At 44.7% G+C, this 14567-nt stretch overlaps 1 protein-coding gene across 3 annotated transcripts in view; it reads left to right on the top strand.

Annotated features, from left to right (window-relative positions):
• The window catches only part of LOC310667585 (histone-arginine methyltransferase CARM1-like), a gene marked incomplete at its 3' end in the record, with an annotated part of 52005 nt that extends 37438 nt beyond the window's left edge, over nt 1–14567 (top strand). For 2 of the 3 annotated variants that reach the window (XM_083420262.1, XM_083420261.1), the window contains exons 8-12: nt 2228–2309; nt 3744–3829; nt 4723–4812; nt 6223–6360; nt 11691–11784. In XM_083420262.1, coding sequence (XP_083276388.1) covers nt 2228–2309; nt 3744–3829; nt 4723–4812; nt 6223–6360; nt 11691–11784 — 490 coding nt within the window. Of the gene's footprint in view, nt 1–2227; nt 2310–3743; nt 3830–4722; nt 4813–6222; nt 6361–11690; nt 11785–12978 lie in introns of those variants that run through there. The other variant, XM_083420260.1, reaches the window with a different exon arrangement.

Here is a 14567-nt window from a genome sequence, read left to right as displayed (position 1 = left end):
GATCACAATCCTTCCACATTTAAAATGACACAGACTGTTTAGTAGCCAAAGGCCTGGGTAAAGAGGATTTTTCCACGTGGCACCTAAAGACATGGCGAGAGCATTCCACAAACAGGGAGCCACCACAGGAAAGGTCTGTTCTCGGGTTGCCGTCCTCTCAGGGAGGGGGGGACACTGAGAAGGGTCTCTGGTGAAAAGCGCCGGGTCTGGGTCGCTTTGCATGCAGTTGATCAGCAACTAGCAGCACAAACACCTTGCCCCCCCAAAGGAGCTTGGCAATGGTCGGTAGTTGCATAGGTTCTCAGAATACTGTCTAGGGGGTGGTTCTTAAGGAGCAGTCTTATCGCTACTCCCTTCAAACAGATAGGATGCTCCCCCTCTTGTAAAAGGGCATTGACCACTGTTAGGGTTCCAAGGGGTTGCTCGAGAGCAAGCAGGCAAATGCCTCCCTGGTCGGCTTGCTTTTGATGCCAAAATAAACTTTATCTGTCCAGAGTGCCACTCTCCCATGGCCGGCTCATTCACTGGTAGAATCTGTGAGTGGGCGGTCCTTAAACCTTCCCCAGCAGAGTAGTTTCTTTTTTTTTTTTTCAAATAATATTTATTAGAGGTTTAATAGTTACAGAGAAAAAAAGAAAGAAACAATAATAAAAAAATTAACAGAACAAAACAATACCTTACAATACATCAAAAATAAAAAGAAAAACAAAAAACAATACAGCAAAACAACAAGAAAAACAAAAACATTTAAAAACACATCCAATATTTCCATATCTTTACCTTTCATTTACTTGTTTCATCGACCTCCTCACACCTCCCTTTTTTGTATTCTAGTTCAATTAACTATTTCAGCAAATCCTTTCCATCTTTCTCAATTTTTTGTTCTATAATTTATCTTAACACAATCTAACCTTAAATTTTCCACTTTGGCCCATTAACAAACAGTTTTTGCTTAGTTCTTTATAACATTTCTGCTAAACCCATATAACTTCATTCCAGCATTCTTCTAACATTCATGAATTTTGCAGTATTTCTGTAGATATATTTTAATTTTTTTCCAATCTTCTTCCACCGACTCTTCTCCCTGGTCTCGGATTCTGCCAGTCATTTCTGCCAATTCCATATAATCCATCAGCTTCATCTGCCATTCTTCCCTGGTGGGTAGATCTTGTGTCTCCCAGCAGAGTAGTTTCTTGACGCCCAGTCTGTGCCTCCCCTCTCGGCTTGAAAGCTTACTGCGCAAGGAGGGCATGAGTAACGGAGGACCTCTCTCCTCCCCGCTTTGCCCAGGCAAGGTGTCCTGGCACCGCCTCGCCTCCTCCGAGCCCTGAAGCTCCTCTCCACTAGAGGCGTGGCTTCCTTCCTCCGCTGAGGAGGAGCTGCTTCCCACGATCTTTGAGGGCTCTCTGTAATCCATCCGGCTTTTCCCCTCTCTCCCCTGAGCCAGTGGCATTTCCCTGACAACCACCTCCTTTGCCCAGACAGCCGTCGTCTGTCTGCTGAATTTTATCAGAGGGGCAAGGCTCCACCGCGTCACCTTCCAAGACCCCTGGCTTAACCCGCCTTCCATTGCTCGGCAGCCTTTCAGTCAGGGCTCCAATTTCGGAGCTCCCGGGCACTTCTTTAAATCAGAGTTTGCTTTGAAACATGAGCTTTACATCTGGATGACACTTGTGCCTGAGAAAAGTGCATTTGCTGTTGTGTTGCTTAAGGCTGATGAATGCACGTAAATGTCAAGTTCTTCCTCTCGGTCGTCAGTTCCTGGTTGAAGTTAGTTGGGCCTCAAAAACTGGTCCCTCTCAGGGTCTTGGGAAATAGTTGTATGATAGCGACAATGGAGGGGAGTTCTGTGGTCTGTTGGGTTTCGTCAACAGTGTGTGCTGCCCTCACGTGGGGCGTTAGTTTTTCAAAGACTTCCAGTACATTGAAACTTGAAAGAGGCGCCAACGGAGGGCTCTTCCTTGGGAGAATTTAGCAGCAATATCTCACCGTTGTTTGCTGAGCTCATTAATCCGGTACACAATGAATAACCCACACGCTGCATGCTATTTGAAGAGGTTAGCTGAATGGAAAGACAGTATCTTTGCATATCAAAAACTATGCTTTGATCAGGCTTCATAGGTGGTTTGAAGAATGTGCATGGATCTGTGGCTGTTACATGCAGCTTATAGAGATTTCTTTGTACAATTTTCTTTTCTGTTCTTTACAACTGCATTATTTCTTCTAGGTACCAGCAGTGTTTTTATGGAGTCAATCTGTCCAGTCTCCGCAATGCAGCTGTAGATGAATACTTTAGGCAACCTATTGTAGTAAGTCATTTTTTTATTTTTTCACTTTTTCCTTTGCCTTCCTCCTCCACCTTCAGGAGATCAGGGGCTGGGGGGGGTCCCTAAGTTGCAGAACTGCCTCCCCCCGGAGGTGCATCTGGCCCCTTCATTACGTAGCATCTGGTGAATGTGAAAGGGACACCTCTTCGCCCAGGCTTTAGACACTAGGGGCATATATTTGTAGAACCCACCTTACTTCTGTAATTGTAAGTTGTTTTAAACTGTTTGTGTGTTGCAATGTTGTATTTTACTCTGCCCTGGCACCTGGGGTGACACGTGGGTTAATGTCAATAATAATAATAATAATAATAATAATAATAATAATAATAATATTTATACATACATACATACATACATACCCTGCCCATCTGGCTGGGTTTCCCCAGCCACTCTGGGTGGCTTCCAACAGGAGATTAAAAATACATTAAAACATCAGTCATTAAAAACTTCCCTAAACAGGGCTGCCTTCAGATATCTTCTAAACATCAGATAGCTTATTTCTTTGACATCTGATGGGAGGGCGTTCCACAAGGCAGGTGCCACCACTGAGGAGGCCCTCTGCCTGGTTCCCTGTAACTTTGCTTCTCACAGTGAGGGGTTTAGGGGTATGCGTCCCTCTGCTTCCCCCCAGAAAAAAACCACTGGATTTACTAAAACATTAACTGGGGGTACCGTATTTTTCGCTCTATAGGACGCACTTTTTCCCCTTCAAAAATGAAGGGGAAATGTGTGTGCGTCCTATGGAGCAAAGAAGCCATAGCCCCGTGACCCTCTCCCGGCTGGAGAGGTGACGCGCGGCTATGGCAGGAGCCTCTCTGCTGCACCTTTCCGCTGCTCCCTGACCTGCCCTTTGGGGCTGTTGGTGGGCTTCCCCCTGCCAGCCCCAAAGAGCAGGTTGAAAGGAACCTGAAGCCTGGAGAGCAAGAGGGGTTGGTGCGCACCGACCCCTCTCGCTCTCCTGGCTTCCAAGGTAGCCGCCTGAACGCACCTTAAACGGCACCTTGTTTTAGAGGGGGAAAACAAGAGGGGGAAAATTCTCCCCCTCTCTGCGCAGCGCCTCCTGCCGCTTCACTGAAGGGGCGCTGGGCAGAGAGGGGGAGAATTTTTTCCCCTTGTTCTCCCCCCTCTAAAACAAGGTGCATCCTATTGTCTGGTGCGTCCTATGGTGTGAAAAATACGGTAATATGAAGGTCAGAAATGGCCCTTGATATAGCAATCCCTCAGGGTTCCAGATATAAGCAATGTGTATGTGGTGCATATTTCTTTTAACAGAGAGAGGAACAACTAAAACAGCATATCAAAGGGACCTAGAGAAGGTATATTACTGTGGGGGGAGGAATTTTCTGTTTTGTAAGCCTGCAGCACTAGAGGAGAGCAGGGGTCTGATTCTCTCTTTTTCTCCTCTTCAACCCTCAGGATACATTTGACATAAGAATTTTAATGGCCCGGACAGTGAAGTACACAGTCAATTTTACAGACGCAGAAGAGGAAGATTTGCATAGGTAAGTGTCTGGAAAGAGCCCTCCCTTTCCATGTCAAATAATTGTTTCTTTCTACACTTTTCCGCTTACGAGCAAGTGAGGGACTTCACAGCGTGTGTGTGGATCCCATTCAGGGTATTTTAAGCCTCTAATCCTTAATGGCATTTTAGCCTTGCAAATTGCTGCAGTCGACTTAAGCACAGTATTTAGGGTAAAATATAACTTGGTGTGAAGTTTTTGTTGTTTTAAGAGTAATGACATCTGTCAAGATAATCCTAGTAAATAAAACGAAATACAGTCATACCTCGGGTTGCAGACACTTCAGGCTGCGTGTTTTTGGGTTACTTCCGGGTTTCGGCGCTCGCGCATGCGCAAAATCATTAAATTTCGCTATGCGCATGTGCAGTAGTCCCGAATCGCAACTTGCGCAGACATGGAGCTGCAGGTTGCGAACGTGCCTCCCGCACGGATCACATTCACTGTACAAGGTACAGTGGTACCTCGGGTTACATACGCTTCAGGTTACATACGCTTCAGGTTACAGACTCTGCTAACCCAGAAATAGTGCTTCAGGTTAAGAACTTTGCTTCCGGATGAGAACAGAAATCGTGCTCCGGTGGCGCAGCAGCAGCAGGAGGCCCCATTAGCTAACGTGGTGCTTCAGGTTAAGAACAGTTTCAGGTTAAGTATGGACCTCCGGAACGAATTAAGTACCTAACCCGAGGTACCACTGTATAATAATTGAGTACATAGGTAGATTTTGTTATAATAAATTATCTTGGATAAAAATCCATTCTATTTTATTTCTGGTAAACGTTTTGTGCTTAGCGGACCAGTGTCTAAATGAATGGTGATATTTGTAATTTTTAACCATGGATTTCAAATGCCACACTGGCAATTTTCTTCTTCTACAGAGTGGAAATCCCCTTTGTTTTCCAAATGATGCAGTCTGGGCTAATCCATGGTTTGGCCTTCTGGTTTGATGTGGCATTTGTCGGCTCACTGTACGTATTCTTCTTCCTCTCTCCCAAAAGTTACCTTGGAACTTCACTTTAAAGGGAAATGACCCCTTTAATTTGTCCAAATTCAGAACCTTGCTCAAGTTCTTCTCTTGCCTGTTACATGGAGGAACAAGTTCATTTTATACATCTTTGTTGTAGAGATAGTCAGATTCTCATGAAGGGATCTCACCGTCTTATTTTTGCAGGAGGGCCCATCTGGAGAAAACAGACTTTGCATGAAAAAGCCACTCATGTGTTGGGTTTTTGTTACTTGAATGTGTGAACGTGATGTGGTAACTCATCATAGGTAAAGGGACCCCTGACCATTAGGTCCAGTCGTGGCCGACTCTGGGGTTGCGGCGCTCATCTCGCTTTATTGGCTGAGGGAGCCGGCGTACAGCTTCTGGGTCATGTGGCCAGCATGACTAAGCCGCTTCTGGCGAACCAGAGCAGCGCACGGAAACACCGTTTATCTTCCCGCCGGAGCGGTACCTAGTTATCTACTTGCACTTTGACATGCTTTCGAACTGCTAGGTTGGCAGGAGCAGGGACAGAGCAACGGGAGCTCACCCCATCGCGGGGATTCGAACCACCAACCTTCTGATCAGCAAGTCCTAGGCTCTGTGGTTTAACCCACAGCGCCACCCGCGTCCCTTAACTCATCATATAGCACCTCAAAAACAAACCAGTAATAAAAGGGCATCTCCAGCTTCACCACACAGATGAGCAGCCTGGGTGATGGTTTTTTCAACCCTGCCCATATCATGTAGTCAGAACTGCAATGCATAAGACTGGCCTTTGGGGTTTTTAAATTACATCCTGCCTCTCAGCCATAGGCTCTCAGTGTGGCCACCAATTAAAATAATTAAAACAATGTGTCAAAAATGGGGGGCGGTGCAGTTTAAATTAAAACAGCAGAAGCAGTAAAACACATGAACATCCTAAGGGCTGAATAAAACCAGATTCAGCAGAAGTTTGCAGAAGCCTGGGAGAAAAAAATTGGCTTGGATCCTTAAACTTTTTGCTTTGTGCACAGAAGAGAGTTGTGCTCCTAAAAGGGTTTTTTCCACAGCCTTCTCTGAGTGCATCTCTCCATCCACGAAGAGAAGCTGCTGTGTTCATGGACCAAGAATTTGGGATGTGAGCACCTTTGTCTTGGTCTTCTCTGAAGCTGTTTTGCAGATGTACTAGGTCTGCCTTCTTGATGCAAATTTAATAAATGAGTAAAATACCTATGGCCTTTTAAATGGGCTTGTGGGAGGTAGGGGCGATTGGTTTATTTCTGTTTCCGTTTTATTATGTACTTTGTGTTCTCATTTTGTGCTTTCGCGTTGCAAACGGCCCTGTGATCTTCAGATCGAAATTCAATGCATAAATAAATGTTTGCGTATTTACTGGATTTCTTCTTTCAAGGGTGACTGTTTGGCTCTCGACTGCCCCCACGGAGCCTCTGACTCACTGGTATCAAGTCCGCTGCCTTCTCCAAACGCCTCTCTTTGCCAAAGAAGGGGAAACTCTTTCAGGGAAAGTGCTGTTCGTGGCAAATAAACGGTAAGTAGCAAAGCACAGGCAAAGCGCTTTGCTGGCGAAAGAGTTTCCGAAGCGCTGTGTGGGAGAAGATTACTAAAAATTAATTATGTGAAACATCTGCAGATTTGTGTTAACGAACAGAAGCCGCAATAGAAAATATGCTTTGCATCTCAAACCGCAGTGCCGAAAATCCACTTGTATGTTCAAGTATCACAAAGACAACATAAAAAAATGGTCAGTCTTAGCAGTTGTGCCAAGTGAATTTCCTTCAGAGATCTGATGTTTTGCTGCTGTTAGCAAAGGTACTTGCTCCTAAATTTAGCACAGCAATATTGATTTGTGCTGTAGGGAATATAATGAGCAAGAGCAAGATTTCCTTTTCTTTGAAGCAGCTTCAATGTAATGATTTTAAATAGGCAATAAACACTCATCAGAGTAACATACACATCTGCCCAGTCTCAGTCTTGCTGTGCAAAGAGGTGAATGTATATGAAATGCTCTGTGACCTCCTATTTTTCAGCCGATGATAAATCCTTGGTGGCTTTTAGCATTTGTTGTTGGTACTTGAGAGCCGGATTAAAGCAGGGAGGTCAATTTCTAATCCCTCTTTTAAGACTGCTGCTCTGTTTACAGGTCACCAGCCTAAACATGTGTACTAGGTGGATGTTGGAAAAGAGGATTCTCAGGGTTCCTGTGGTATTTCCTCTGCAGAATGACACACCTGGGCAAAATTTAACTGTCTAGAAATGAGATGAGAAGCTGGAGTTAATGTAGATTAAAAGAGAGGGGGCAGGGGAATCTTAGAGCAATCAGCATGCCTCCCTCTCAGGCTTGAGTGTCCGCTATCGGAAGTCCTTGCGTCAGGAGTTCTTTCTATATTCCTTTTTTATAGATATAATTTTTATTAGTTTTTTAACATATCACTTACAACAATTATTAAACATACTTTTATATCTTATACGTTTTTTTTTACTTCCATCAATCACATCTGAAAATTTTCCAATCTTTTCAATTAATTTACATTTCTTTCTTTCACTATTACATTTAAATCTCATAACTAATATCTCTCTTCTTTCTCTTCTTTGCAATATTTCATATATTTCTCCTTACAAAACTTATTGTAGCCCTACTAACGTAATTTGTTGATTAACGTTGCTCTTCAAATAATTCATATACGGTACTTCTTCCAATCGTCTGTAAATCTCTGGTCTCGCAGGTTTCGAATCCTTCCTGTCATTTTGTCCAATTCTGCATAGTCCATTAATTTTGTCTGACATTCTTCTTTTGTCGGTGTTTCTTTTTGCTTCCATTTCTGGGCCAAAATACTCTTGCCGCTGTTGTTGCATATAAAAACAATTTAACATCCTGTCTAATAATATCCTCATTTATAATACCAAATAAAAATGCTTCTGGTTTTTTTAAAAAATGTATATTTCCAACATCTTTTTCATCTCATTATATATCATTTCCCAGAATATTTACTTTCTTATTCCATCCAACTATTCTTCACAGTCTGCAGGCACTTTAATTATTCCTCATGGGTTAATCTTGGTTACTTCCTGTCACCTTCAACATGACAAAGTCACCAGGAAAAAGCTTGGCCAGTTGGGCTGTGGCGGAAAAGGTGTCCTCAGCCCAGTCACTGAATTACCTGCAGAAATGCACTGCACATAATAATATTCACCTGCTGGGTCTTGTTTAAGACTGAATAGTCAAATTTAATTAATTTTTGTTAGAATCATAAAATTGCAGAGTTGGAAGTGACTACAAGGGTCATCTGGTTTAACCCCCTGTGATGCAGGAATCTGAGTTGAAGCATCCATGACAGAGGGCCACCCAACCTCTGTTTAAAGGCCTCCAAGGAAGTAAGTCTCTTCCACTGCCAAACAGCTCTTACTGTTAGAAAGTTCTTCTTGATGTTGAGTCTGAGTCGTCTTTCTTGTACAACTTGAAGCTATTGGTTTGAGTCCCACCCTCCAGAGCAGGAGGAAACAAGCTTGTTCCGTCTTCCATGTGACATCCCTTGAGAAATCTCCTCTTTTCCATGCTTATTGTTGTTGTTTAGTCGTGTCCGACTCTTCGTGACCCCATGGACCAGAGCACGCCAGGCACTCCTGTCTTCCACTGCCTCCCGCAGTTTGGTCAAACTCATGTTCGTAGCTTCGAGAACACTATCCAACCATCTCGTCCTCTGTCATCCCCTTCTTCTTGTGCCCTCCATCTTTCCCAACATCAGGGTCTTTCCCAGGGAGTCTTCTCTTCTCATGAGGTGGCCAAAGTACTGGAGTCTCAGCTTCAGGATCTGTCCTTCCAGTGAGCACTCGGCTGATTTCCTTAAGAATGGAGAGGTTTGATCTTCTTGCAGTCCATGGGACTCTCAAGAGTTTCCTCCAGCACCATAATTCAAAAGCATCAATTCTTCCTTCCACTGTTCCTCATAAGGCTTTCTAAAGCCCAACCCTTCCCACCATGGCGTTGTGATGTGTAGACTCTAGCAGCTTCTCCTTGTAGGTCCAATGCCCCAAATGGAAGGAAATTTCCCACAGAACCCAGAAAAGGTCATGGGTTGAGCCTTGAGCAGGTAAAGGACACATGCAAAATGAGCAAATGAGAATACAAAACTGCTCGCTGATAGGTCTCCTCCTGCTTCTTCATGGGGCTTTGGGGAGCTTGCGACTCAGAAAGGTAGGATACAGCTGGGTCTTATTGCCATGGCAACCCTTGCGCATGCAACATAGCTAGTTTGCATGTGTGCGCATCTCAGTCAATTTCCCCTCCCCTTTGTGCCCAGAATGGGCACCGCCCGCCACTTACAACACAGTATGAAACGGCGCTATCATCTTCTTAGAAACGTCTGTCTGCAATGGGAAGCAAAGCATCCTTGCCTTTTTATTTTCACAAGCTTCTCCAGAAGTGCCCAAATCAGAGGCGCCAATGATGCCATCAAAATACTTCATTTGTATCGACAGCAAGTGCCCCACACGTGACTCTTCCGTTTTCTGGTTAATAGCTTTCCCGTAAAGAAGCCCTCTCGCTCGTATTACAATACCTGCTCTTCAAAGGTGAAGTGTATCAATTACTTGCAGAGTTGAGAGAAGCGACAGCAGCGTTTTCCATCGCACCATGCCACAATTGCTATTGTAATCCCACTTGTTTACAACACCGTCTCTATAGCAATGAAATGCAGTTGCCAAAGCCTTCATTAAAGGCCAGGCATCTTGGCTGCCTCGCTGCTGCCTGCAAACCTGATCCAGAGGAAACGAGCACACGGACTCCGCAGATTAAGAGAAAAACTAGCAGGCCTTTTGGCCTGTGTTTCGTCCAAAACAAAATACAAGAAAACAAAATTTCACGGATCCTTGATAGGGTTGTCGTTTCTGCAACATCTCAGTCTGAGGCTCAGAGGCAGGGCCTGGTTTCCGACTCTTGAAAGACCAAAACATAATAATGGGGGAGAGAGAGAGACAGTAAAAACGCAGAGCCCAACAGTGTGATGGTCCAGAAAAATGGAGGGTGGGGTGGGCACAGGACTAAAAAATCCATGTTCCACTTTTTATTTTCCACTGTAAAGGGACAGCCAATTACCACAAAACTCCTAGAATCAATTCAAAGGTAGTAAAATGAATGATGATAGCATTGTGAATACAGTGGTACCTCGGGTTACATATGCTTCAGGTTACAGACTCCGCTAACCCAGAAATAGTGCTTCAGGTTAAGAACTTTGCTTCAGGATAAGAACAGAAATCGGGCTCCGGCGTCGTGGCAGAAGCAGGAGGCCCCATTAGCTAAAGTGGTGCTTCAGGTTAAGAACAGTTTCAGGTTAAGAACGGACCTCCGGAACGAATTAAATAATTAACCAGAGGTACCACTGTATGCTTGTCATGCTACAGTTTGAACACCAAGGATGATGAGGTGCCGCACTTCACACACACACCCTGTTGTTGTTGTTATTATTATTGCTGTAGGGCAACAAAAAAACCACACACACTTTTATTGCAAGCCCCCATTGCTAAACTGTGTGGTTCCCCCCCCCAAAAAAAACCCCAAATGGTTTGTTGAGCACTCATCCTAATTTGTTTATGGGAAGGTTAGACAATTTGACATCACACAGTTGTTTTTTTCTTGTCCCTTTCCTTGGAGGATGGATGGCGGCTAACAGATTGAGGTTGAATCCTGACAAGACAGAAGTACTGTTCTTGGGGGACAGGAGGTGGGCTGCTGTGGAGGACTCCCTGGTCCAGAATGGGGTAACTGTGCCCCTGAAGGACCAGGTGCGCAGCCTGGGAGTCATTCTGGACTCACAGTTGTCCATGGAGGCACAGGTCAATTCTGTTTCCAGGGCAGCTGTTTACCAGCTCCATCTGGTATGCAGGATGAGACCATCCCTGCCCGCAGACTGTCTTGCCAGAGTGGTGCATGTTCTAGTTATCTCCCGCTTGGACTACTGCAATGCGTTCTACGTGGGGCTACCTTTGAAGGTGACCCGGAAACTACAACTAATCCAGAATGCGGCAGCTAGACTGGTGACTGGGAGTGGCTGCTAAGACCATATAACACCATTCCTGAAAGACCTACATTGGCTCCCAGTACCTTTCCAGGCACAATTCAAAGTGTTGGTGCTGACCTTGAAAGCCCTAAATGGCCTTGGTCCAGTATACCTGAAGGAGCGTCTCCACCCCCATCGTTCAGCCCTGACACTGAGATCCAGCTCCGAGGGCCTTCTGGCGGTTCCCTTGCTGCAAGAAGTGAGGTTACAGGGAACCAGGCAGAGGGCCTGGTAGTGGCACCCACCCTGTGGAATGCCCTCCCATCAGATGTCAAAGAGAACAACTACCACCAGACACCTGAAGGCAGCCCTGTTTAGGGAAGCTTTTAATGTTTGATGCATTACTTTATTTTAAAATTGTGTTGGAAGCCGCCCAGAGTGGCTGGGGAAACCCAGCCAGATGGGCGGAGTATAAATAATATATTATTATTATTATTATTATTATTATTATTATTATTATTATTACTACTATTTTATTATTTATCTGAGGAAGTCCTATTTGTGGGGAAGAGGGTACATTGTGCAAGTGTATCAAATCAGCTTTAATTGGGCTGGATTTGCTGGTTTGTGACTGAAACCTACTAGTTGGAGTCTAGCAGTGCTCAGTGTCATCTCTTTTAAATACTTTTTCATGGGGTAAAGCTTTGATTCACCTATGTTCAGCTGATCAACTTACAAGTTAGTGCTTTCAATTATGCATGAAAAAACACAAGCAAAAGAGAGTATTAGTATTATTTCAGAAACGTCGAAACTTGTTATGGACATGATTTTAGATTTTTAACAGAATTTCTTTTTTATGCAACAGGCAGAGTTACGACATCCAGATTGTTGCTGTAGTGGATGAAACGGGCTTTAAGTCAGGCAATGTCCTTGATTTAAAGAATCCATTTTTTAGGTAAGAAATGCTCTTGGATTAGATTACCAAACTGCAAAATTGGATAATCCATTACTTGTGAATGTTTAGTCTTTAGCGCAAACCTTTGCCATCTGTTGTAAAAAGGTAAAGGTACCCCTGCCCGTACGGGCCAGTCTTGACAGACTCTAGGGTTGTGCGCCCATCTCACTCAAAGAGGCCAAGGGCCAGCGCTGTCCGAAGACACTTCCGGGTCACGTGGCCAGCGTGACATCGCTGCTCTGGCGAGCCAGAGCCGCACACGGAAACACCGTTTACCTTCCCACTAGTAAGCGGTCCCTATTTATCTACTTGCACCCAGGGGTGCTTTCGAACTGCTAGGTTGGCAGGCGCTGGGACCGAGCAACGGGAGCGCACCCCGCCGCGGGGATTCGAACCGCCGACCTTTCAATCGGCAAGCCCTAGGCACTGAGGCTTTAACCCATAGCGCCACCCGCGTCCCCACCCGCGTCATCTGTTGTAGTGAATGCTAAATTCTAGCCTATGTGTTCTGCATCTCCCACAGCCCCCTCTCCCAATTTGTTATTTTGCTTCTGAGACTCGCATTGCTAAAACTGGAGTTTTGCTGGTCTTGGTCTGAGGCAAGAAGTGTGTTTGAAATAAGGCCAAAATTGTATGCAAAGATCTTTGCATAGAAATGTTGGAAGCTGCCCAGAGTGGCTGGGGCAGCCCAGTCAGATGGGTGGAGTACCAACAACAAGAACAACCTGGTCAGAATAAAAAACATGATTGAACTACAGTTCTTTTAAGTGGCTATTGATGACATGGACATGCCTATCTGTTCTCTTTTGTATATAAATATAAAATATTTTTCCTTTTTTTAAAATAATTTTTATTGAATGATTTTATGTTACAAAAAACAATACAGCCATAATACCACGAAATATAATTAAGAAATAAACATTACATTCATTGATATTTAGTTCGTTATTTTATATAAATATAAAATATTTAATGTGCTGCATTTACGAACATGGTTAAATAAGTGATGAATAATTCTCCACCATTCCATTGTGCCTCACAGTGTTCTGCAACTTAAAAAACAGCCACTTTCCCATCAACAGAAATTAATGCAATAAAAATGCATAGAAAGAGCTACAGTATTCAATACTCTTACAACTTTTAAAAAAAATACTGCACGTATCATACAGCTCATATTCTTGAAATATTTTGTTTGTAGATATGCTTAGATTGCAATATGCACCTGCTGGAAGAAAAACCAGGATTACCAAACCAAGTAGCCCACGAGAAGTTGAAAGCGAGAATCCCAAGCAGGTTCCTTCTTCTGTGAAACCTAACTGTACATATCAAAAGGAAATATTTTATGCAAATTGTATAAAAATATGTTTGTGCTATTTCACACACACCCTCCCCCCCCCCGCCAAGCTGGGCACCCCAATCTTTAAACATGCCTGCCTGGAAGTATTTTTCACTGCGTCCAACAGTATTTTCTTGGTGAGCGCATTTATTTGGAAATCCTCCCCACTTAAATCAATGGAAACTGGGCTGCAATTCGCACTCGCCTCTCCTGCCTGGCGAAGGGTCAGGGCTGCTGGGAGTTGCAGCCGGCAGCATCTGAAGCGCCCCCTCTGGTCTCCTCCTGGCCTTCAGGAAGGGAATGTTGGTCACATCTTTGAATGACGCTGTCGTTTGTTCCAGAGGTACCAAAATACCGTATTTTTCGTTCTATAGGACGCACCGGACCATAGGACACATCCGACCATAGAAGGGAGAACAGGAAAAAAAACATTCTCCCCCTCTCTGCTCAGTGCCCTTTCAGCGAAGCGGTAGGAGAAACGGAGCCCCTTCCATTTCACCTTCCGCTTTGCTGAAAGGGTGCTGCGCAGAGAGGGAAAACTGTGCAGTGCCTCTCCAGCGAAGCGAAGCCTGGAGAGCAAGAGGAATCTGTGTAGCCTGAAGCCCGAGAAGTGCAGCGCCAACTCCCGCTGCGCTCCCCGGGCTTCAGGCTGCAATCCGCAAGCCTTCGCAGCGGGGGAAACTCCCGCTGCGCTCCTAAGGCTTGCGGATAGCTGCCTGAAGCCTGGAGAGTGAGAGGGGTTGGTGCGCACGACTCCTCTCGCGCTCCAGGCTTCAGCGAAAGCAACGCGAAGCCTCCGGAGCGCAGAGGGAGCACTCCCTCTGTGCTTCGGAGGCTTCACGTTGCTATCACTGAAGCCAAAGAGCCTACATTCACTCCATAGGATACACAGACATTTCCCCTTCATTTTTGGAGGGGAAAAAGCACTCCTATAGAGCGAAAAATACGGTAGTACTGGTATCTGAGGTTTCCTTTTTTCAGTTTGTCTAAGGCTGATGCTCCTTGTTTTTCTCCCCCCCCCCCCAATCCTTCCCTCCCTTAAGGAATATTCTTAACCAAGCCTACCTCATGTTTGTACACATACATAGGATGTATGGGAATACTGCGGACAATACACCAAGCTCATACTCAATGTTTCAGTATTTGCAAGAGGTATTTAAAGATCTGGAGCTTATTTTCAGCTGGCCAATAATGAACCTTTTCCGCCTCAGAGCAATATGGCGCTAGGCTCACCACCCAACCAACGTCTCCTCTAACCTGCATTGTTTTCAAGCAATCCTGAACGGTCTTGAGTCTTCCGGCCAGTTACCCTCTTTCGGCAAACCCTTTGAAGAAGGGCAACAGCAGACGACTCTGCCACCGATCCTTCTGTATGGTTCCTACTTTCTGTAGATAGCACAGCAGCAATTGTACATTTAACCTTTCCAATAAAATTTAAATACGAAATACAA

This window comes from Podarcis tiliguerta (assembly GCF_965153285.1).
Source record: "Podarcis tiliguerta genome assembly, chromosome: 17".
Taxonomy (NCBI): Eukaryota; Metazoa; Chordata; class Lepidosauria; order Squamata; family Lacertidae; genus Podarcis; species Podarcis tiliguerta.
Note: the sequence above shows the minus strand (reverse complement) of the source record. Positions and strands in the feature narration are given on the sequence as shown.